Source organism: Anabrus simplex, chromosome 1 (assembly GCF_040414725.1).
Source record: "Anabrus simplex isolate iqAnaSimp1 chromosome 1, ASM4041472v1, whole genome shotgun sequence".
In the NCBI taxonomy this organism is placed as follows: domain Eukaryota; kingdom Metazoa; phylum Arthropoda; class Insecta; order Orthoptera; family Tettigoniidae; genus Anabrus; species Anabrus simplex.
In genome coordinates this window covers 679503981-679530647 of record NC_090265.1, presented here as the reverse complement: position 1 = coordinate 679530647, position 26667 = coordinate 679503981, and the positions used below count along the sequence as shown (strand labels likewise).

The 26667-nt window shown below is 40.0% G+C and overlaps 1 protein-coding gene across 3 annotated transcripts in view; it reads left to right on the top strand.

Annotated features, from left to right (window-relative positions):
- The first annotated feature begins 1771 nt into the window (after positions 1-1771).
- The window catches only part of LOC136872053 (PC-esterase domain-containing protein 1A), a 221735-nt gene continuing 196839 nt past the window's right edge, over positions 1772-26667 (top strand). For all 3 annotated transcript variants that reach the window (XM_067145913.2, XM_068227287.1, XM_067145905.2), the window contains exons 1-2: positions 1772-1901; positions 10139-10256. In XM_067145913.2, the coding sequence (XP_067002014.1) occupies positions 10181-10256 (76 nt within the window). In that variant the 5' untranslated portion in view covers positions 1772-1901; positions 10139-10180. The remainder of the gene's footprint in view (positions 1902-10138; positions 10257-26667) is intronic.

The window sequence follows — 26667 nt, the reverse complement described above, 5'->3', positions numbered from 1 at the left end:
GTGGTGGTGATTATTGCGTTAAGAGGGAGTACAATTGGTCAACCGTCCTCTATTAACACTAATCAGAAGGGAAATGAAAGAGATCCAACACTCCGAAGAATGAAGACATCACACACACACACACACACACACACACACACACACACACACACACACACACACACACACACACACACACACACACACACACACACACACACACACACACACACACACACAGAAGGGCCACGAAGCGCTAACCATTGAGCCAAAGCACCAGAGGGGGCAGATAACTTAACAACATCCCTGATTAATTAATATTTCGGGAAAGAGAAGCTGCAGTTAAGGAACAGGAGTTTTGGTCCATTATTTTGATTTCTTCTTCCAGTTCTTCGGTACGGCCGATTTTCTCGAACTTTACACGGGAACTCGTCTCACGCTGGTTTCTCGCTTTTACTGTACTTAGAATTTTCTGTTTCACCTCTGAAGGCAGAAATACATAATCTGTATATATATAATACATATTGGCGTTATGTGAGTGAACTACAATGTTCCTGACAAGAAAGAAGTGTTCAGAATTTTCTAAAGTCTCTTTCACAAATTTATGCATGAAGAATTACCATACACACGTATTGAAAAAAAATGAAATGGCGTTTGGCTTTTAGTGCCGGGAGTGTCCGAGGACAAGTTCGGCTCGCCAGATGACTCCCGTAGGCGACCTGCGCGTCGTGATGAGGATGAAATGATGATGAAGACGACACATACACCCTGCCCCCGTGCCAGCGAAATTAACCAATGATGGTTAAAATTCCCGACCCTGTCGGGAATCGAGCCCTGGACCCCTGTGACCAAAGGCCAGCACGCTAACCATTTAGCCGCGGAGCCGGACACACACGTATTAAATTAGGCGGACTGGTGCTCAAGCCTGTACACTGAAATAATTTTCTTAAGCCGGGCTGAGTGGCTCAGACGGTTGAGGTGCTGGCCTTCTGATATGAATTTGGCAGGTTCGATCCTGGCTCAGTCCGGTGGTATTTGAAGGTGCTTAAATATGTCAGCCTCGTGTAGGTAGTTTTACTGGCACGTAAAATAATTCCTGCTTGACTAAATTCCGGCACCGCGGTGTCTCCGAAAACCGTAAAAGTAGTTAGTGGGACGTAAAGAATATTATTACGATATTATTATTATTATTATTATTATTTTCTTACAGTAAAAGAACTGACTGGATTCGAAACTCATGGCCTTCAGTTTCAAGACTACCGCGATAACCATTATGCTACAGGCCCCCCAAGTTTTCTATTGTGAAATTGATGGTACTGTTTAACAATGTCGGCCCTCCAGTTTGAGTGTACATGAGTTCCATATTTGTTAATATTATTGGTTTTACTCTAATGAAATGTTAGTGGGACGTATTTGATTGATTTTTAATATAAGGGGCATAGAATGTAACCGCAACATAGATGCGAGGTCATTACTTCTTTTTAATAGCTGCGGTCCTTATCAGTTCCCAGGCCATTATTATCTTGCTGGGTAATTTGATCAGCGCATTACAATTTTCTTGGAATATAACTGCAGTGTAAGATTATTTAGTGACAAACTCTGATACATTATAAACAACACGGCAGAGCGCCAAGAAGCATACAGATGGCAATATGTTATTGAAGAGTTAGTCACACCAAGCCATGTAGGTAGCAGCACTATCGACGTTCTCGCTGTAAACAGCAAGCTGTCCGGTATTATCATATTAAAGTATTTGATGTGGCTTTCTGAACGAACCCTACTCTGACGAAACGCGGGAAAGACCTAGTTCATTTTAATGCAAGAACAAACATGTAAAATGTATTTTTGTCTAGTCAGCGGAAAATGAAGATGAGTTTAGTGAATGATTACTGTCTGATGTAGTTTTAGAAATCACTTGACACGTAAGTGGTACGAAATTAATGAGTCACTGCCATTATTACTATTCTTTAACTTACGTTTCTATGATTATTGTTTACCTCTCCATTTAACTTGCACGTGGGTTTGGAATGTTGTATGTGCGTGACAGCTTAATATTTTGGACCATTAAATTGAAAAGATATTCATGGTGATGATCGAAGTGTTCAGGATGAAGGGGATTTAGTCATTTTTGGAAGTTTTCTTACGCATGATTTAATTTTATATGGCGTATTAGAATGTTCAGAACATTTCTACGATTGTTTCTGAAAGGAGAATATGTGGCTGTGCGAAATAAAATTGCTTTAATTCGTGTCTGTCATTCCTTTTCTATACACTTTTCAGATATCTAACGAAATCTTGCCTTTTAAAGGAGAAGGCGTGGCTGTGCGAAATAAAACTTTGTTTCATTTGTATCCATTATTTCCCTTCTACTGTATATACTAATCAAGAACATTGCATCTAACAAAAAATTTGCTTCTTGTAAGTACCGGTCTGTATTGACAGGTATTTATCCTTTATCAAATAAGAGTTTGAGACACGGTTTCTATTCTGTCTTAATAAATTGTATAGAGACGAGGTATGTATTCCTGTTCGGTACTTGTGAATTTTTAGTACAGTATGCTTAGTCAGTTTTTCCTAGCGGAGGAACCTCATTCTGTAACATGCTGTATAAGTCGGAGACCGTTGACAGAGTAGATATTATGCTCCTTAAAACTAGGATATCATAATCGGCATCATACATAACTTGCAGGATTAAACTCTATGATAAATTATGGAAGATGGAATTTTTTGTATCAAAAGCATGGCTATACAGCAATAATTTTGAGAGGAACAAGAAGGAAAGAAGCTATTATTATTCATACTGGTACTTATTAGGACTAACATAAATGTACAATACTCAAAGAAGGAAATTCATTGTTTTTTAAAGCATTAAATGTTTTGCATGTTCTGGTTTAATATAGTTTATTTTTATTTTTCTCTGTGTGGTTTTTCCCTACATAATACATTATGAAATGTATTTTCACACACACACACACAAAAAAAACACAGCTTGCTGTCAATTATGCAAAACAAGCCTGGGTATGAATTGGAGGTGTACATCAACCAAAAGTGATCCCTGTCTCCCTGAAAGAATAAGGGAAACCCCGTTGCTGCTGATGATGCTCCAGGATGAAGGACTCGTTCTGTCTCTCACTGGATTGTCTCCAGACTCTAATGCTCTTGTTTGGGTGCAAGCTTATGGTGACCTCTTTGGAAACAAGCATGCACTTCAGGTGTTTTGATCACTTGGGCCCTGATTCCCTGTCTTGATGATTGGCTATTGTACAGCCTTTCCTCCTTTCCACATGTTGCCAAGGAGATTCTTCTCTACTGCTCATTATCCTAGGTATCACCCCTCAAACGACAAGAAGTCTCAACTAGTACCTGCTCATTTTACTGTTGTCTCCTCACTCTAGCTGCTCTATGGTCTAGTTTATGAGAAGTTTTTGGCACATGCCTTCTTGATTTTAGTCATCTGCCATGGAGCTGATTTTGCATTGTCTGATCTGACACATTCACATTGGTGTCTCTGAGGATCCTGGCCAAACGAATTGGCAACAGCAGTAGGCCTACGACATGCTGAAGGCAGACGAGAGGAGACAACAATGTTGGGCTGTTGCAGTGAAAGAAATCTTGAAGCAGGAATTTCCAGTTGCAGTGATTCCCTGTGGTTATTGCACAGCCTCTCCTTCTCCCTGCACGTTGTCAAGGAAATTCTCCTCTACTGCTAATCACCCTCAAACGACCAGATGTCCCAACTACAAGGGCAGATCAAATATAAATGGGAATGATTTTTTAAAAATTTATTGCATCAACAAAACAAAAAAATACACATATAGAGATCACTTTTCTATATAGTGTCCTGGCTTCTATACACATTTTCTCCATTGGATTGTTAGTTTTTTAAATGTTATCCTGATAGGAAGAAGAGGGGCGTGTGCGGAGCCAGTTGCGCACAAACTCTTCTATACTTGCATCATCATCGAACCGCTATCCTCCTAGGTCTTGTTTGAGTGGTCCAAACAAATGGTAGTCGCAGAGCGATGAATTTGGACTGTATGGAGGGTGTTCCAGAGATGTCAAGTGAATTTCCTTCAGTTTTTTCTGCGTTAAAGCGGCAATGTGCGGTCTTGCATTGTCATAGAGAAGGATGATGTTTTGGATCGGTTGACGGCGTCGCTTGATGGGATATGAAGCTTTTGGTTCATCCAAAAGACAACAGTGATAGGCTGCATTAATTTTCTTTTGTTCGTGACGAAAATCCTCCAGCAAAACGCCTGCGGAATCCCAGAAAACGGTTCCTTGCAGATACCTTTAAGTTTCATGTACATACAATGCTTTTTATATGTTCGTGACTGTTCGTGTAGATCAGGGCTGCTCATACTGTACACGTTGCACATGTAGTGGTCAGTGTGCATTGCACAGTAGAATAGTCTCTTCCTACGTTGAAGCCCAAATGGGAAAGGGGGAAGACATGTTGCTGGGCTGCGGTAGGGAGAATGTGTGTAGTTCCTTTTATTTACAGCAAGATTATTTACAAAAATCAAATATATCATATTTCTAAATGGTCTTTCAGAACATCGTCAAACTACTTCCCAAGTTTAATGTATTTGTTAGGCCGTTTTCTCTAAACGCAGCAGACATGCCATAACATTTGCAGCGTAATACTCTGCAACAGGACATATTTCATGCAGAGGGGAATTTGCCCACCTTTCATCATACATTCATCAGGCTAGACTTTTCCTCGACTTAAAGAAGCAGCTTACGTTTTGTTCACATTTTTGTTCAGTTATACATGTGAACGGTTTTTCTATATTCTCAAAAATACAAAATTAGATTGCAATAGAGTGTGATGAACTCAAACTTAAAAAACATTTTATAGTTTATCGAAACTAATCAAAGCTTTTCAGTCTATCGAAACACAAATTATAACACTATAACAAAAAAAATAACACGGAAACAAGGAATTACATGTTTTGTTCCACAAGAACATCATCAGATTCTATTGAATTGCTTTTAACCATGCGTATATATGTACAGTGGTGTTTTCATTGCATAAAATATTTTAAATTGGTGATGTTATGAAAAAGTGAGACAAATTATGTATTCACAAGTCCTCCACTGTTAACCTTAGTGAGAAAGTTTTATGTATTTACCGAAGCTGTTGACCATCCATTACCTCCAGCAACTACGTTTGGATCGAAGTTTGTTCTCTTGCTTCTGTTGAGATTTGTTATATATGGGGTGAGGGGAAGGAGAGAAGAGGGCAAGTGCTACTTGGTTGTACAGTCCAACCTGCTTTAACGGACACCTTTATTCAGTGGAGACCTCCGCTAAATGAGGCTTCTGTAACGTGTGCCTTATGTAAAATAAAATCGATTCCATGGAAAATTGTCCATATAGGTAGGAGGAGTGAAGTGCTGCTAAATCTAGTGCAAGATGTCAGAAATTAAGGCCACGGCCGCTTCCTTCTAACTCCAAAGCCTATCCTATCGTCGCCGTAAGACCTATCTGTGTCGGTGCAGCGTAAAGCCACTAGCAAGAAAAAGAAAGTTGGACACTCTCTCTTCAAGTCTACGTGGGCTTGGGGGTGCCTGTTGTATGGGTGCATATACAGCCAGGAAAGAAGTAGTAATTTATTTACTTCCCACAATTATGAGCTACCGCAAAATTTTTATTTAAAAAAATGCAAGACAACAATGCTCTTGTTTTATTTAATTACAAAAAACATTTAGCCTGTTTTAATTTCTTTTCGTATATATTAGCAGTTCGTTAATATAAACAAAGAAGATCCGATACATGAAACTCTCAAGGCAATTTTGTCAATCTCTCAAAATGCTGATTTTGACACTCTGTTTCACTGGAACTTCCAGTCTTCAATCGCCTGTTTGCAGCTCTATCGCTGAGACCATAGAGAGTAAATAATACACGAGAGGTACATATATATATCTCTATCTTTTGTGTAAATGGTCAGGACTTGCGCATAATTCTATCCAGCAACCGAAACATTCTCTCTCGTACGAAGCGAGTGAGTGAGTTTCTAGGACTATAAGTAACAATGAATGTGTTTCTCTGTATTGCTAGTGAATTCTTCCGAGTTAGGTAGTCGTGAAAATGAAAACAACCAAACTTGATAGCTGCAGTTGCTTAAGTGCGGCCAGTATCCAATATTCGAGAGATAGTGGGTTTGATCCCCACTGTCGACAGCCTTGAAGACGGTTTTCCGTGGTTTCACATTTTCACACCTAGCAAATGCTGGGGCTGTACCTTAATTAAGGCCACGGACGCTTCCTTCCTGCTCCTAGCCCTTTCCTGTCCCATCGTCACCATAAGACCTATCTGTGTCCGTGCGACGTAAAGCAACTTGCAAAAGATGAAAACCGGAACGTTAGTACTATCAGCTGATGTTCCCCTTCCATTAAGAAAGCCGGCTCTCAAAGATATATGTAGGTCTTGGAACCTCTGCAAATGTGAGTGTGTCGATACTAAATCAATGTAAATAAACATTTTTTCTATAAGCGGAAGAAAGGCTTTTTTTTTTTTTTTTTTTACAAGTCAGTTATTTATATTGTTGATGTCCCTTGAAATCGGGGTCTTACAAATTGAGATGTATGTTTACCTGTATTTTTTCTGTACATTTTCGAGAACTTCAAACTGATAGGACATGGAGTAAAGTGTTTCTGCAGGGTAGGAGGACGAATGCTCACAAGCTCAGTTGGCACTTCCCGTATGCATTGCAAATGTAGATTTGACTATTATATTTACTGCAATGGACTGGGCATCCCAGAGTACAACCACCAATATAATTCAGCACGAGCCGCCACTGATGTGCACGTTTATAATTGTAGACCTTAATTTTGAAATTAACTGCTGCTTAACGGTACGTCATATCGACAAACAGATTATGCCATCAGATACCCTTTTTAGTGGTCTACAGGGTTATGACATTTTCTTGTATCTCCTCTATGCATTAGGTTGAGCTAGAGACTTTGAATGGGATAAAAGTTGTTTACAGTTTTCATACATTCCTTTTTCATATACTTACGTGTAGAGCCCTGCACGGATATGAATCCGCGGAGTTAGTGTCTTGGCGGATACAAGCAGTATGGAAGTGCGGATAATTTTGCTGATAATTTCTAAATAATGATGTTTATTGATTTTCACTCAGGTATACTCTTGTTTTTGCTTGTGGTTAGGCGACCCTTGACATTAGTATGGGAGAATAGTGATATATAAAGAGCCGTGAGACCCTAAAGCCGAAAATCTGACCTAAGCCTCGCTGGCTCCAGTCCTCAGTTAATGGAAGTAAGGAACAAAGGTCAATACGTCTAGTTTTTGCAAGGGGAAGTCTCTCATGAACCTGTGACTGTAGGGGTTCTGGTGCCAGGTGTCAGCCTATTGTATTATGTTAACAGATCTGTTTCAATATCTTGGGTGTAATATACTGTAGTTAAAAATTTACAATATGCACAGATACCCATTTTGCAGATAACCATTCACGGATGAAGGAAGTGTGGAGCCGATGCGGATATTATTTTGTATATCCATGCAGGGCTCTACTTATTTGCCCCGCTGTTAACTAACTGCGATAAACAAACACTAGTGCCACTTTGTCAAAGTACACTGACTGACAGAGCAAATGCAACACCAAGAAGGAGTGGTCAGAACTTTATGCCAATTGCAGGGTAGACTGACGTCACTGAGGTATGCTCATGATGTGAAATGCGCCGCTGTGCTGCGCACGTAGCGAACGATAAATGGGACACGGCGTTGGCGAATGGCCCACTTCGTACCGTGATTTCTCAGCCGACAGTCATTGTAGAACGTGTTGTCGTGTGCCACAGGACACGTGTATAGCTAAGAATGCCAGGCCGCCATCAACGGAGGCATTTCCAGCAGACAGACGACTTTACGAGGGGTATGGTGATCGGGCTGAGAAGGGCAGGTTGGTCGCTTCGTCAAATCGCAGCCGATACCCATAGGGATGTGTCCACGGTGCAGCGCCTGTGGCGAAGATGGTTGGCGCAGGGACATGTGGCACGTGCGAGGGGTCCAGGCGCAGCCCAAGTGACGTCAGCACGCGAGGATCGGCGCATCCGCCGCCAAGCGGTGGCAGCCTCGCACGCCACGTCAACCGCCATTCTTCAGCATGTGCAAGACACCCTGGCTGTTCCAATATCGACCAGAACAATTTCCCGTCGATTGGTTGAAGGAGGCCTGCACTCCCGGCGTCCGCTCAGAAGACTACCATTGACTCCACAGCATAGACGTGCACGCCTGGCATGGTGCCGGGCTAGAGCGACTTGGATGAGAGAATGGCGGAACGTCGTGTTCTCCGATGAGTCACGCTTCTGTTCTGTCAGTGATAGTCACCGCAGACGAGTGTGGCGTCGGCGTGGAGAAAGGTCAAATCCGGCAGTAACTGTGGAGCGCCCTACCGCTAGACAACGCGGCATCATGGTTTGGGGCGCTATTGCGTGATTCCACGTCACCTCTAGTGCGTATTCAAGGCACGTTAAATACCCACCGCTACGTGCAGCATGTGCTGCGGCCAGTGGCACTCCCGTACCTTCAGGGGCTGCCCAATGCTCTGTTTCAGCAGGATAATGCCCGCCCACACACTGCTCGCATCTCCCAACAGGCTCTACGAGGTGTACAGATGCTTCCGTGGCCAGCGTACTCTCCGGATCTCTCACCAATCGAACACGTGTGGGATCTCATTGGACGCGGTTTGCAAACTCTGCCCCAGCCTCGTACGGACGACCAACTGTGGCAAATGGTTGACAGAGAATGGAGAACCATCCCTCAGGACACCATCCGCACTCTTATTGACTCTGTACCTCGACGTGTTTCTGCGTGCATCGCCGCGCGCGGTGGTCCTACATCCTACTGAGTCGATGCCGTGCGCATTGTGTAACCTGCATATCGGTTTGAATAAACATCAATTATTCGTCCGTGCCGTCTGTTTTTTTCCCCAACTTTCATCCCTTTCGAACCACTCCTTCTTGGTGTTGCATTTGCTCTGTCAGTCAGTGTACAATTGTATTTGGAATATGTGATGCTTGCCACCTATTTGTCAAGTCATTAGTCCACTGACTGGTTGGATCCTTGCATAGCATTACTCAAGGTTTTGCAGTTGTGAGGAAACCGCAAAAGGCAATGGTAGTACCATAGAGAGAGGCATTATGGGCAACACTAGGAACTTGGTAGTTTTCTGTTACTTTCCTCTTTGAGTCAGATGGTGCTATTGCAGCATGACTGACCCTATATTAAGCATTATGCATCCCAGACACACTAGTTAGGCTCTGTATGCCATTTCTGAGCACCACTCATACCTCAGCAGCTTCCATACTGTCACAGCCTTCAGTGGTAGCTACATTCTGTTCTGGTATGCAACAAGAGATATATGTATAAATACTGAATCTATCAGGAATTAGCAGCAGGTATTCTTACCTCCTATAGGTAGGGACCTGCGGTTTTCTTTTTTTGTGGAAATCAGGGTTGATTTTTAAGAATTCAACTTTTTTTGTAGAATTTCATGTTATTTTTAACAATTTTATCATCATATTTTGGTATTTTAAAGACATAATACTAGCCTAACGGAAAACAGAGAGAAAAAACCTCTTACTGAACAGCTTCCTAAGCAGAATGACGCACGCGCATGAGTCAAGTTGATGAAGTGGGGGAACAAGTTGGCCTTGTAAGACTTTTATAAATAATATTATTACAATTTGCTTTACGTCGCACCGACAATGGCGACAATGGGATAGGAATGGAAAGGAAGTGGCCGTGGTCCTAAATAAGGTACAGCCCAGCATTTTCCTAGTGTGAAAATGGGAAACCACGGTAAACCACCTTCAGGGTTGCTGACAATGGGGTTCATACCCACTATCTCCCGGATGCAAGCTCACAGCCGTGCACGGCCAACTCGCCCGGTCCTTGTAAAGCTGTGATGGACACGCTGGTCTATTCTGAGGGTGCAAAAACCTTTATAAGAAGGCACACACTGTGAATTTGCTTTATTATTCATATAAAATTGATAAAGTTGACATATTTGCATTATTGTGTCATTTAGTTTTATTTCACAAAATTTCACATTGGATATTACTAAAGACAACTGATAATTTGTTGAAATCCTTAGCTATTTCTGACTTTATCCAGTAAAATTTCTTCTTTTCAGAATACTCAAGATTTGTTTCCTGTGGTTCAAATTCCTCAAAGAATGTGTGATATATTTACCAAAAAAAATGCCAAGGAACTGTTGCGAAATAAATACATTGTCTTTCTGGGAGACTCCAGTAAGTATATTTACATCTTGCTGTTATTTTTCCAACTGACTTAAAATCCCATCTGCTTTGAATTACCAATTGTGATGAGTGTCAAAATGTATACCTACATTTCTCAGGACAAATAATAATAAAGGTGTAAAATTTCTACTTATAGTTGTGGGTCATGGCAGTTTACTTTTGTTGATGAAACACTGAGGTGTATGAAGTATGCATTTATTCAAACATTCCTGTTTTCTTAAGAATTTAGATGAATACACAGTATTCCCTTTTCTTGGTCAGAGATGTTGCCAGCTTCTTTGTGAACTGGTGCATGAATGGGTCATAAAGTTGTAACCGTCCAGGCTTCTCCAGCCCTACTAATTTAACATAATATCATTTTACGCGATATCATTTGATATCAAGTTTATCCGCCATCGGTAATTATTTGTAATAACATATTTATTCAACGTCAATCATTTGTAATCTAGGCCTTTTGGAATCATATTGTATATATGATAACATCGTTTTATTATTTAAATTATTATATTATGTAGGATAAGAATTCATTATGTTGTAAATACGGTCAATATGTTGAGACATAGTTGTTTTCATTTCATCTCATGTTTGTGTATACGGAGGGTTATTCTTGAAGCTTGGGATTTTGCATGATTCATGGGTTTATTTTATGACCAAGGCTAGTAAACAGCGACCCGTGCGCAAGGCTTGCAAGCTGGTCAGCTATATCATCGCCACGCCTTCTGGACTTGTCGAGGAAGAAGGGAAAGGGAGTTGATGCTTCGATCTATCGAATCAGATACTTCGTTGTATATGAGTTTTGAGATTGAACTGTTACCAAGAGTGGGGGTGAGCCCGGATATATACTGATTCTCAACACGAAAACGGGACCTTACAGCGAGATACTTAGGGTACTCCATCACTAGTACTTCTACTGTGAACATCTACTTTGAATGACGTGATTTGATTTTTTGAAACAGTGTGTGGTCGCTCCGCGACATAGTTACTTTTGTACAGTGTGTTGTCGCTTCGGTTATGTTATCGGATCTACGAGAAACGAAACAAGCTTACGGCTTGTGTTATTTTCAGTAAATATTCTGGACGAAGAACTATGTTTAGTTCAAGTCCATGGAATTTTGGTACAAGTCTGTACCGTATAAATAGTATAGCTCAGTTGGTTTGAGATTTCTACTAATATGGAAAAATTCATATCTCTGAATTTTCTCCTCATACGATCAACGCTGATCAGTTATTACAAGTATAGGGCCAATGTCTAATTTAAAGACTAGGCAAGTATCATATCAGAGAAGGAAGGAAGGATGTCCATGGAGCAAAGTCTACATCGAGAAGAAGAGAACGAGTAACCACGGAAACCAGATGACGTCAACGAAAGCTGCAATTGGTGAGCTTCAATTAGATAAAGCAAGCAATAGTAAATTCAGTAAATTATAAATTCCTCCACGCTTTAAGGAAACTTTTCCGGTTCATCTCATTTTTTTTTTTTAATAATAAATTCATTTGTATTTTATATTGCGTTAATTTTCTTTCTTAAGCGATACTTAATGGTTAATTATTTAAAATCCTACCCCTGTGATTTAAGTGTAAGTCTCTATGCTAGTAAATATAAATTTTGGTTTACAGTTTTATTTAAAAACTGTAACCATGGCGCCCAAACATTACATAGAGAAATGGGGAACCATAGAATGTTGATTGTTTCTATTTGCGTGGCAATTTGCGGGCAAGCCACAAATAGTTTATTTAATATTCATGTGTCCCAAGATAATAACTTTCATCTCCCCAAGTGTCTTGAAGAGAGGGAGCAGTTACAAAGTTAACAGAAAGTTAGGCCATGATTTCATCTTGACGCCTGTATTATGTCAGGGCAGCCTAGATGAAATGAGGTGGAGACAGGTCACTGGAGTCCTCGATAATCGAAAGATAACCATTCACTTGAAGGTCAAGGTGTGCAAATGTGGGGCGTGCTGAGTCGTCCTATATATATCTGAATGTTGTCTGACATCTATCAACCATGAACAAGCCCTTCATGCCTTCAAATGTCTTGACCATGTCAGGAACAAAGTTATTCCACCCATCATGGTAGTGGCAGCCGTAAATGAGAAAAAGCACAACAGCTCATTTACTCTTATATGGGCACATCATGTACAATGATGAGCAGTCTGTAGTCAAAACTGCCATGTATTTCGTAGATGACCTGAGAAACTACGGCTAGATTGAATCAACACGGGGAATTTGTTGAAGTTGTCCCTAACATTGGCGTTGATCGACAGAAGTGTCGATAGGCCATTAGAAAAGCAGATCCTGCACCTAATCTGGACAAATACGAAAAAGACAGAATTTGTTTTTTTAAAATACTTACGTCAATTCATATGGGTTTTTTTTTTAAATTTCCCAACTGTGCCAACACACACAAATAACTATATCCCTTGGAAAGTATGTTTGATTTGTCTACTAATGTCGTTCCATGCCATCTAGCCACTGAGAGTTCGGAGCATACAACTTAGTTGAGCAGCTTGTCTCCATACTCCCAAGACTTTCCAGCCAAAAGTTTTCAACATTTTCATAATGCTACTCTTTTGTCACAAATCATCCAGATCTTTTCCACTTCCTGTAATAATTCTGGTACCAAGCAAGTGGCTGCAGGGCTTGGGTCATGTAGCTATCAGCTTGTATTTGGGAGACAGTTGGTTTGAACCCCACTGTTGGCAGCCGTGAAGATGGTTTTCTCGGTTTCCCATTTTCACTCCAGGCAAATATTGGGGCTCTACCTTCCCACACCAAACCCTTTCCTATCCCATTGTCACCATAAGACCTAACTGTGTCAGTCCGATGTAAAGCAAATAGAAAAAAAGGAAAATAGTAATCCTAGTGCAGGTCCTGTACTCTAATAGGGGTCAACAGAGAATTACAAGCCCTCTCATTTACATCCTTACAACAACCGTAAAAACCCTCACAACCATATGAAGAGATCTGTAAACTTTATTTATAACCTCGTTAATGTTATTACCCTGATCCCCATTAGGTACTTTCACCCCATCAACACATTAAAACTGAGAGGAAACGTACAACCTTGACATTTCATCCCATTTACCATCATACAATTCTCTGTTGTCTATCTCCCAACATTGTCGAGGTCTCTTTGCAGTCGCTCACAATCCTGTAACTTATTTACAGTATAACATCATCTTCAAAAAGTCTTATCTGTGATTGCAGTTCATTACACATATCATTTATATACATAAGGAAACATAAAGTTCCAGTAATACTGCCCTGCAAGATCCTCCCCTCCTCTTAATTTTTACAGGATCAGATAAAGCTTCATCTAGTCTAATTCTCAGAGTTCTATTTGCTTGAAATTTAGCCACCTATTCAACCATTCTTTTGTCTAGTCTAATAGCCCTCATTTTTGTAAGCAATCTCTCATGATCTACCCTATCAAAACCCTTGGATAGGTAAATTGCAATTCAGTCCAGTTGATCTCCCAAATCTAAGATATCTGCTTTATCTTGCTGGAAGCCCCACTAGAATAACCTTTCTGAAAATCAAATTGCCTTCTCTCAAACCAGTTAGTAATTTTGCAAACATCTAATATAATCAGAAAGAATGCTTCCCCAGAACTTACATCAAAGACGTGTCAAGCCGGCTGGCCAGTAATTATCTGCTTTATGTTAATCACCCTTTCCCTTATACACTGGGGCTACTGTAACAATTCTCCATTCAGTTATTAAAGTTCTTTCACACAAAAAGTAATCAAATATTTCAGATACAGTGCTATATCTCTACCAATTACCATAATATATCCCCAGAAATGTGATCAATCCCAGCTGTTTTTTCTAATTTTCAACTTCTGTATCATTTTGTAAATATCTTTATCATAGGTAAAATTCATTATTTCACCAGTATTTATAACCTCTTCTACCTGGACATTTTCCGTATGTCAAAGTATCTTTCCATACCACTGACTAAATATTTCTCCCTTGCATATATGCACCCCTTGTTCATTAATGATCCTGGAATGTTCTTCCTGGAACCTGCTTCGGCCTTAAAGTACCTATGCATACCCTACCATTTTTCCTTAAAATTTGTATGACTGCTAATTACGTTTGCCATCGTGTTATTCTTAGCAGACTTTTTTGCTAACTTCAATTTCCTAGTAAGTTCCTTTAATCTCTCCTTACTACTCTGGGTGTGAAAATGTAAACTGCTAAAGAATAGGTTTACTCGGATACGAGTTGCACGGCACATTACACTACTGCAACCATTCCTAACTTTATTTCTGTTGTGTACAAAAGCAAACACTTGTACAAACACAAACATAATCTTATTGATTCACCAGTTTACAAGTATTCATTCACTTTAAATTGCATTGAAACTACAGGTTGTTCTCGCTAGTGACCATAAAAATTAACTATATAGGCCTACATTATTTACAATGATGCTTATTAGTGGGAATGACTGTTGTCACTTCCTGAGTTTGCTTTAAGTCACAATAATATTCTTGTTGCCAGAACACAGATATTAAGGGAAGCCCTATCTTAAAAACATAAATTCAAAAGTAAGGAATAAAGTCCTTCTCTACAATAGAATATGTCATGAATATGCTGGAGGCAAAGAAGACTACAGTGAGAGGGAGAAAGGGAATGACTGATTGTGCGTGCAAAGGTGAAACCTCATGACCTGTGTCGGTCCACCTGTCCAGACCACATTTTCAAATAGGGGATACCCTACGTGGCCGGAGTACAGTGTAGACAGGTCAGCGTACGGCAATGCTTCGTAGCTCATCCTGCATGCCAACTTATACTGTAAGTTGGCGTGATGTCATTATCCAGTGCTGCACTCTGGTGTGTTGACTGCAGACGTAGGTGTGTGGCGCACAATTCAATAAGGGCACCATAACACCCTCTCCTCCTAATTACGCCGGTACAGCGTAAAATGCTGACGACGTCTACCGCAATGATGCTGTTGGACTGGGGCGTTGGCCATCTCTGTTGTGGTGGCCACATACTGGTGCTGTTGCAGTAGTGCTGGTTCGCCTGGAAAAGAACCCATGTTAATGAACTGGTGTAATGCTCTTTCTGAGATTGTTGGTGTGGAGGGGGTAAATCCACCTTCGAGGCTGGAGGATAGCGCCTGCGGAGCTGATCTTGGTGTCTACGTATGATCCGGCCAGCTGTCTGGGCCTTGCACGGTTGGTTTCCCAAAGGACATTTAATTAGTACCCAGGCTGGATGCTGGCGGAAAGTTTTGGCATAGACCTTGTCACCAGGGTGGAACTTGTGGTTGGTGCTGAATGTCTTCCGTTTGACGGGCTGCAAAAGAGAAAACAGAGTTCTGCGAGTTCGTCCATGCAGCTTCTGCGCTGGGCTGAGACTGTCATGTCCAGGGATGGTCCTGTAATTTCCCAGAAGCTGTAGTGGAGCCTAGTCTTTGTGGAGACCAGAGTGGACAGCTTTCTTCAGGGACTTGGTGAAAGTCTGGACGAAGTGCTTAGCTTCTCCATTGGATTTTGGGTGGGATGGATGTGCCAGGATATGGTGAATGCCATTTGTTGCGCAGAGATCCTGGATTCTGGCTGATGTGAGCTGAGGTCCATTATCAGAGATACCGGTAATAGTTGAGGTAGACCTTGTAAATATCCGCTGTAAGGCACGAATGGTTGCTTCCGTAGAGCTCATTTCGACCATGAAAGGAAAATGATTACAATCAACCACATTGAATTTAGGAATGGTCCTGCGTAGTCAATATGTACCCGTTCCCATGGGCTGTCTGCTGGCGGCCAGGAGGAGAGATGAGCAGGTGATGAATTCTGATGTGTTTGGCAAATATCACACTGTCTGATCTTGTTCACAATTTGAGTATCAATGCCAGGCGAATAGCAGTGTTGGTGGGCTAGTTGCTTCATTCGGACAATACACCGATGACCTTTATGGAGTAAGTTCAGCACTTGTTTATGAAGGCTGGCTGGGATGATGACTCGGAAATGAGTGCCGGATTCTAACAATAAGACTCCTTCACGGACAGTAAAGGCGATCTTCTTGGAACTTGTGAAAAGATGCTGCCTCAGATGATAGCTTGGGAGTGGTCTGCCATTCATTCTGTACATAGGTTCGTATCTGAGCGAGGGAATTGTCCTTATCTGTAGCTTGGGCAATTCGGCGGGCGTTGATAGGAAAATGAGAGACGGTGTCTTCTAATTCCATATTTAGATGTATACAATCTTGTTCTTGAGCATTGAAGGATGTGTCAGGACCTGCAGGTAAGCCATAGAGATAGTCATTAAAATATCTGACACCATAGATGGGTGGCTATTGCTTCTTTTTCGATCTGCGAATAGTTACGCTGATGAGAATTGAGAGTTTTAGAAGCAAAAGCGATTGGTCGCTCATGACCGTTGTCATCCTTTTGTGACAATACTGCTCCTAGGCCATAGTCTGATGCATCCGTTGCTAATGTAACAAGTTTTCTAGGTTGAAATGTGAGATTTTGATGGCCTTCACTATCCAGTTTTGTTTGCCTGCTACCGAGCTCGATAGCTGCAGTCAGTTAAGTGCAGCCAGTATCCACAATTATGGGGTATTGCACTTTTATCTTTATATTTAGTGGGTTCTACATTTGTCATTCTAAATTCTTTTTCTCTTATTCAGTTACAGACAATACTCATAAATCATCCCAAGGGTAGAACAACGTACCAGCGGGAACATTAATCCTATAAGAGCGGCATATAAATTCCAAGAAACATTTTGTCATATGAGCATCTAACTAATGAATGATTTGACATGTTCTAACATACACGTTTTTAACTTCTAAATAGTACCGTCCAACTACGCTTCTTCCTAATGGGATATTCAAGCTCAACAAGATCAACATTATACCACGGTTCCGGTTTTGTAGCTGCCGTACTTATGACATAGGTGATCATAAGCACCTTTGGATGAACACATTTTTACAAACTGTCAACCTAATGATTCATCCAACAGTTGGCGAAGTTCCAATTTGCGCTTTGGACAATTTTTAGTCAATGTTATAGTTTTAATTGCTTCCTTGACACAAATTCTGGGTTTTAATTAATGAACATATTTTAAATCTATGTAAATATCATCTAAAGCACAACTTTTTGTATAAAATTTTTTAAGTATAAGACCATTGTGTTTAGTTTTAAGTTCAAATGTTTAAATGGATTAAGAACTTTACCTTAAGATTATCATTAGGCTGAAGATGCCCAAAACTAGGGCAAAGCGGGAGATTGCCATTATAGCCTTAAGGGGCTCACTGATAATTCTAAGAAATCGCTGTTACAATTAGGTTACCTTTAACATTTCTCAAGTACAGTATATCTATTTTTCTTCTAAAAATAAATGTAAAAGTATACTTTGTCGCAAGGCAGCCTCTGCATGAGAGGAAGTATTTCATAAAATAAAATAATTCTTGTAGGATATAATCACTACAGAATATAATTGTATTGAATAGGTGGACACAGTAAATTTTTTTCTTGAAAGAAATTTACTTACAGTATCTAGTATTCGGGAGATAGTAGGTTCGAACCCCACTGTCGGCAGCCCTAAAGATGGTTTTCCGTGGTTTCCCATTTTCACACCAGGCAAATGCTGGGGCTGTACCTTAATTAAGGCCACGGCTGCTACCTTCCCAGTCCTAGCCCTTTCCTGTCCCATCGTCGCCATAAGATCATACCCGTGTCGGTGCGACGTAAAGCCAATGGCAAAAAAAAAAAAAAAAAAAAACCGATTGCTTGCCAGGCATGATGACATTGAGCAGACCACAGCAATTTAACTCCCTTTCGGCATAGTGCATTCAGAGAAGCGGCTACCGAAGCAAAGCGGGGAATAAATTTACTATAGTAGTTTGCTTTCCCAATAGGCTAAATGATTGTAACTGCCTCCAATCTTGAGGGACTGGCATATCGAGAATAGCAGTGACATTCTGATCACGAGGGCGGTGCCATTATTATCAATAATATGGCCTAAGTATTGTACTTGTGGCTGAAAGAAGCTACACTTGTCTAGGTTAGCATGTAAGCCATTCCTTTAACCTGCTTAATAATTGGTGGAGATTCTGTAGATGTTCCTGGTTGTCTTTGCCTGTGACGCCATTATCATCCATATAATTGGTGCAACTGGGAATTGAAACCGTGATTTGATGCAGGTATCTCTGGAAAACAACAGCTGAAGAGGAGACCCCGAAAGGTAACCTCTGTAATTGAAAAATACCTAATGGTGTATTGAGGGTGAGATAGTGCTTAGATTCTTCATCTAGTGGAAGATCTATCTTGGAGAAATACTGTCCTGCCAATTGCTGGAACAGGTTCTCTGGACAGGGAATAGGGAAGATGTCCATTTCAAGCTGACTATTGATAGTTGAACGAAAATCTCCACAGAGATGAATATTTCCATCTGGCCTCTCAACAATGACTAGAGGAGTGGCCCATTTGCTGGAGTTCACGGGAGTGACATGCCTTCGGTTTGCCATCGGCGTAATTCCTTATTGACTTGTTCACGCAGGGTGAGCGGAACAGGACGGGCTTTGAAAAATCGAGGCGTGGCGCTGGGTTTCGATTGTATGTAAGCCTTATAATCCCGAGCAGTGCCTAAGCCAGGTTCAAAGACTTCAGGAAATTGAGACGTTAGCTGAGTAAAATTGGCAGTGGGGCTGAGGTCAGAAATAACATTTATGCCGTCATGCACCTGAACAAATTCATGCCCATTATGTTAGTCGTATTGTAGCGGTTTACTGTTAACAATTCGACTGATCGGTGAATATCCTTGTAGCTAGCTTGCATTGCTATCTTGCCTTTGATATCGATCTTTTGTTTATTAAAAGTCACTATGTGTATATCAGCGGGCATAGCAGGCGGAGACCCAAGAGCATGATAGGTTGAGAAGCTAACTAGCGAAACAGGCGATCCAGTGTCAAACTGAAAATTCACAGATCGTTGTTTGAAATGAAGAGGAATGACGAGGTTGGTAGATTTCTGGGGTTGAAGAACAACTACATTAACTTGATCAATTTCCATAGGTTGCTTGGTGGGGGTCCTCTTCTGTTGACATACAGTCGGGGATACACTCTTACAAACTGTCTGTATGTGTCCTACTTTATTGCACTTGGAACATGCAGCCTTGAAGAAATGACACTCGTGCCGGTCATGGTACTTGAAACATCCATGGCAAGGCTGTAGCTTACTTGCTGTTTATTGTCTGGAGTTCTTCGCTTGCTGCAATGTTGTTTTAGCATATCAAGTGATCTTGCAAATTGGGGTGGAATGCACTCCGTGCTTAACGCGCAGCTGGCCATGTCTCTGGGTGTCAAGGTTAGCAAACTTCCTGGAACTGGTTATTTCTGCTGTCGTACAGGCAGTGACTTAGTACATGGCAGCCAGGCGATGTACCTCGTCCAGCGTACGATTACTGTGTTTGATGGCTTCGAAGCAAATTTTCTTCTCTGGCGTATGTAATACGACCATGTCTCGAATGAGGGAATCTGAGCAAGCTGTACCACAGCCTTTCCTGTTACATACAAATTTGCATAGTTAAGCTATCCAATCGGTATGCATCTACAGTCTGTCTTACCATGTTTGAGAGACGGAGTACACAATATTTTCAAGGTTTGGTTTTAGTAATACACTCCCTATATGAACAAATGTACAAAACTTAACATTGCTGTACTTGCATAGTTTAGAAGAAATGTAGTAAGCCTAACATATCGTCGGCATTCTGGCAGAAGTTACGAAGTCTAAAAACGTAGTTTTGAGATAAATGGGTTTTAAGAAATCGGCAAGGCTATCGCACCTTTTGGGCTTTTTTTTTTTTTTTTTTTTTTTTCAATGCCTTCTACTATGTTATGAAGTGAGTAAGTCCACATAGGCACTTTTGCCTGGACATCATTCTTCAAAAATGGAATTCACATTAGAAGGTAGGGTACCCGTACCCCCAAAATGGTTCATTCTATTAAAATTACGACCACACCATTGTGTAGAACGTGGTTTCTTTACCCCAGTAGTGCATTTCACTCAAATTTGTAAAAGAATGGACCTAGTCGTTTCTGCCTGAACGCCGATGATATGATGCTCTTGCTTATTATTAGCAATATAATTTGAGTATTCCTTATTCTTCCCACATGTATATACAAATATGTTACGTCTCCCAGACATAGGAAGGCAAGTCAGTTGATGGAAGAGTTTGCGGGAAACGACGATCCGTTTTGCAAACATGATCCTTGAGCCCGTAGCTCAGCGACTCCTGATCCAAAGCTCATGTCCACTTTGCTTGCTTGTTCTAAGTTTATTGTGAATAAAAATAATACACAATGTTTATCGAGTATACTGTTTAATTAGTTGGAAGTGCAAACGTCCGTCCAGTACATGTTTGTGTGTGTGCGAGAAAGTGCCAAAATTGTAAACCTTGTGTGAACCAGGCCAGTCTGTGATTAAACATAAGAAATGAAAAGCACTTGATGAGTGGAGAAAAGGCATGTTTAAATGTGTTTTCCAAATTTCGTGAAGAAAATTTGGTAAGTACTCGGTATGAAGTAACACGTGCAGTAGCCGATGTAACTGGTATTTCCAAGGCAAGCATTTACCGTGCTAGGAAAGAACGTAAGGTTGATAGGAAACGGGTTACTCCTAAGAAAGCCCGTAAAGCGACAAATCTAAGTGAGAAATATGACAGCTATCCGCAAAAAAAATTCACTTCTTTTTAAGAAATGAAATACTAACTCTGAATAGAATATTAGCTTTGGTTAATAATGATTGATTATTACCTAACTTTTCCCGTGAAACTCTTCACAGACTTTTAAAAATTATGAACTTCACTTATGTATTGCAAAATCGCCAGTATGCTCTTATTAAAAAGGATGAAATAGTGTTGTATAGATGAAAGTATTTACGTCAGGTTAGGAAATTTCGTGAAGAGGGTAGACCTGTTTATTTCCTGGAAATGTGGGTAAATGCAGGGCACACTACTACGAAAATTTGTAAAGATTAAACTACAACATCTAGCAAAGATGGATTTCTTAGGGGATTACAGAGTGGGTTAAAATCTCCTTCTGGCAAGGGTAAATGGCTAATTGTTCTCCACAGAGGAAATGAATACGGTTTTGTGGAAGGCGGACTGTTATTGTTCGAATCAAAGTCTACAAAGGATTATCATGAGGAAATGGATAGAAACGTATTCTAGAAATGGTTTGTTGAAATTCTTCCCCGTTTAGAAAGCAGTGCTGTGATTGCTTTAGACAATTCTCCTTATCAACTCTGTTAAAGTCGAGAGGATTCTGAACATACAGAACTGGTTAGACACAAAGGGAATTTCGTATCATCCGCAGTACCTTAAAGTTGAACTACTGGCACTGATACTACAGCACATTTGTGATGCTTGTGACGAGTACAGAGTTGACAAGAGCCGCAGCGGAGTCGGGACGAAACGTATTAAGATAACCTCTGTATCATTGCTCCTTAAACCCAATAGAACTTGTATGGAGCCAGGTTAAGCTACATGCAGCTCGAAATGTCAGTTTCACCATTGAGGAAGTGCGAGAATTATTGATTGAAGGACTTGATACTATCACTGCTGACTGCTGGGAATTCAACATGTTCTCTATGAGGAGGAAGCTAATATGTGGAAGCTGGATGGCATTGCCGAGGAAGTCCTTGATCGGTTTGTTATCAACTTGGCTGATGACCCGGATACCGATGACAACACTGACATGGAAGGAGTAGAACAACTGCAGGATAGTGAGTAAACTGTGAGTCTTATTACTAACCATTAATGCATGATCAATTTTCTTTTGTGGATTTGTTTTATGTATTATGTTTCTGTTTAAACAGGCAGCTATTATTTCTATGAGTTTGTATACCTAACAAGGGTGCATTTTGTCATGTGTGATATTTATATATGACTAAACATTAGGTTTTCCTTAGCTTCAATCTCTACTACAAACCTCACAGCAGAAAATCGAATTGTTCTAACTCCTCTGTGATTTAATAAAATCTTAATACAGTAACGAGTGTTGCTTGGATGAAAGAGTCTAATGAACGTAAGAGAATTTTTTTGGAACAGGTAGTATTTCAGAATACACGTGCTTGTCTTTGTTTTCTTTGATTCTCTAACATGGTGAGACTGCATTGGAAAAATTTATATCTGGATGCCACAATATGAGGGTCTTTTGTGAAATGTTCATTGAAGTGAGCAATTAACTGAGCAAAAGGAACTTCAGAGATATTCTGTTCAGGACTCAGTTTCTGTAATAGATCACAAGTTTCATTGCTTACTGAGCTGAGAAAAAGAATTCATGAGTTATACCATGGCATATGAAATGTTGCTGTAGCCTAGCATAATATGTAGCCCAATCTTCTTCTTTAGTGAGATCAAAAGAGGCAAATGTAGGGACAGAAAAGCTTGTAAAAGACAAAAGTTGTCTGCTGTTGCACTTGCAGTTGCAGCAACTGCTGTAGCTGCTGTTGTTGCTGTTGCATCATCTGGAGGATGGACTCCAAAGGGGTTGTATTAAGCGTGATTATTGCAGAACGGTTCCCGCTTCCAGGTTGGGTCGTGTAAGATCCAGACTAGCTCAAACACAACATCAATTTCCAAATGCAGACGAAATTCCGGGCTATGGGTTCCGTATCGAGAGGAAACACTGTCGTAGTAAACTGTCGGATAAACTAAACCTACGCAACGGACGTCTCCTAGTCGCGAATCTGGTTCGTTCCTGAATATCATGGCCTAGTTCTTAATCTCCATTCACTTAAAAACTAAATACTTATCCTAGGAAGTCATTGAAAGAATAATTAATTCTTGTACAACACTTTATAAAAATGAAGAAAATCTTGAAAAAAAATAGTTTAAGTGCCTTGAATATCATTAAAGAAATAATTAATTGATGTCACATCTCATCAATTGCTTTCAAAGTATTTTAAATTAGAGGCCTCCAAAAATTAATAAGAATAAATATGTTCAAAATATTTACAATCTTGATTAGGAGCTATAGAAAATGTCTGACGAAAACTATTTACATAGGTTTAATTGTAAATAAAATGAAAATCATGCTTTTATATTCTTCACTCATCACATAATCTGGTTCTATTAACTTTCACTTGCTTTAATTAAATATTCCCTAATCAATTCACAGTATGACAAACTCATTTGCCTGTAGCTAACACATTGTCATCAGGGATATTATTTATCAAAGAAACCTTCTTAAATATCACAAACATTTCACATGTTCTTTTAACTTCTCCAAGTTCTCAGTGTTGTATTTCATTGGCGTTGAAGAAAAGATAACTCTCTAAGTCATTCCTCTATTTAAAATAAAATAACCGAAATGTCATTACTGTTATTAGTTGAGTTGCTCATTAAAAATAAATATTAATTAAAAAAAAAAAATCTAAAGTGCCAATTCAGTAATTATATGTGCCCTGATATTCAGCTATCACTCACATCTGACAAGTACTTAATGTAATTCAACTAGATATTTAGTAATTTGGTTCATAAGAACAAGAAGACTCTGACATTCACCATCAACCTTCAGTTATGGATAATGTTACCAGTGATATCATATAATGTCAATAAATAAGCTCCTGAACTTGTCTTACCAGAATGAAAATATCTGTGGTTTAGAATTTGTGCAGAAATACGCTACATTCATGCTATCATCCGTGTATGGAATTATTTTCGATGATCAACTAAGTAGTTGTTAAGTTAGGCATGTTACATGGATCGTAAGTGGTACTATATAAAGCTTCCTGAAGAATTAACATGCATTTGAGAACCAATTTAATTATTCTTTATCACTAATTGTGTCAATCGACCTAATTTCATTGCTAAAAATTATCTATCTCTTCATTTACGACGTAACAGTAATCATCGTCATTATTCCTCATACCATTCTATCATTCTTCATATATAACTCATTTAATTCATATTACACATCTCATGTCGCATCCTATACTATAACAGTACAATAATTCATCTCAACTTGACGCATCTTACTCCCTCATCGTTACTCATCCATCTGAATATTCTATTTTGTTCTCAAACTTTCTTCAAATTCCATAAATTATTTTTAAGTCTTCCTACGACGTTATAATCCTACCTCAATGGACTTGTCTTTCATGTTAGATGATAACCTAATAACCTCTGATACTGTGAATTCAGTTGACTATTCACGTAACATCACTTCTTTAGGACACTTAAAATAGCACTTTATATAAATCTTTCTAGTAAGGAATATAAATATAAAATGGCACTTTCCAAACAAATATTATCTGAATTACTTACGAGAAGAATGAGCTTAGTCAACTTATCTTTTCCTCCTGCTTTTGTTGTTGCCGCTACATGTCCAGCTGGCTAGGACATGCGGTTCTCAGGTTCACGGCATTGTATCAGCCTCTCGGAAATGTTAGGGATGGTCTTTGCTCATCTCTGGTTCTCATGGGCTCGACTTGTCATCCGTGTCACCATCATCTAGGTAGCCTCCGCCTCTGCTCGTCCAGCACATGATGTAGTTGGTTTCTTGCATAGTGAAAATAGAAAAGCAGATCAACATGGTCATTTTCGTCATCTAGAAACAAAGCCTACTATGATATATTATTGGTAATCTGTAACTACTGCTTCTTATAATGATACCTTATGATGTTTTAGAGTCTTCCAATATGTCTAGTAAGGCTTCAAATAAACCATAATATAATCTTTCTATGTCTTGCGCAACAGTTGTTATTATTCCGTAACTTCTTAAGATTGAACTCCTTTCGTAATGTCAGTCTTCTTGCCAGTATCTCGTGACATAGCACTGAGGTAATCTGCCAATTAGATCGTGCAGTTTTATATTACGAAGTGTTATGAATTCTATATCGCTGGCGACTTGAACTGTCCGTATAGATGTTTACTATTATTTATCTTTAGCTAAATATTTCTTTCTTCTCAATCAGCCTTCTTCAACAATTGATTCGTGTAGCGCTCTCCCAGTATGTCTCCAGTGAAATCAAATTTTTTTTCTCAATAATAAATTCTAACAATATTCCGATGTCGTCTATTCTCACCACCGTCTATAATTTCTTCCCTTCTTTTACCTGACAAAAATATCATTCTCTTCACATTTGTGCACATGTTGACATTTTATTTCTGGCATTCTTACGGCATAGTCACCATTTTTGCTCCAGATAAACTTCATTGCAAACAGTGAAATGGTACAGAGTCTTATAATCGTAAGCAGTAATCAAAGCTATATAATAATTTTGTGTGGCTATTTCTAGCCGAGTGCAGCCCTTGTAAGGCAGACCCCTCCGATGACGGTGGGTGGCATCTGCCATTTGTAGGTAACTGCGTGTTATTGTGGTGGAGAGTAGTGGTGTGTGAGTTGCAGGGATGTTGGCAGCAACACAAACATCCAGCCCCCGAGCCACTGGAATTAACCAATGAAGGTTAAAATCCTCGACCCGGCTGGGAATCGAACCCGGGATCCTCTGAATCGAAGACCAGTACGCTGACCACTTAGCCAACGAGTCAGACGTAATCAAAGCTGATTAACTATCACCTGAATTTTGAATGTTTGCCTGATATGAGGTACAAGGGAACGCGTTCGTTATTGTCCTCGTCACTAACTTTGCGCTCGCCACTCTCGTACTTGTCCTGGTTGCTAATTTCGTAAAGTAAAATGCGCGTTCGTAACTTGTGTTTTGTCGCCAAGTTTGTGACAACCTCAACGCCAATTTTGTAAAATCTGGCGGTATGTGGCCCTTTCATAATTTAACATAGTCACCAATTTCGTGCTGTGTACAAAAGCAAACACTTGTACAAACGTGAACTTAATTTTATTGATCCACCAGTTTACAAGTATTCATTCACCTTAAATTGCACTGAAACTAAAGGTTACTCTTGCTGGTGACCATAAAAATTAACTGTGTACATTATTTACAATGATGCTTATTAGTGGGAATGACTGTTCTTAGTTCCTGAGTGTGCTTTAAGTCACAATAATATTCTTGTTGTCAGAACACAAATATTAAGGGGAGCCCTATCTTAAAGCACATTAATTCAAAAGTAAGGAAGTAAGTCCTTCTGTACAATAGGATAGGTATGTCACGAGTGTGCTGGAGGCAAAGAAGACTACGGTGAGAGGGAGAAAGGGAATGGCTGATTGCACGTGCAGAGGTGAAACCTCACGACCTGTGTCGGTCCACCTGTCCAGACCACATTTTCAAATAGGGGATACCCTACATGGCTGGAGTACAGTGTAGACAGGTCGGCGTACGGCAATGCTTTGCAACGCATTCTGCGTGCCAATTTATACTGTAAGTTGGTGTGATTTCTATCCAGCGCTGCACTCTGGTGTGTTGACTGCAGACGTAGGCGTGTGGTGCACAGTTCAATAATGGCACCACAACAATTTCCTTTCTAATCTG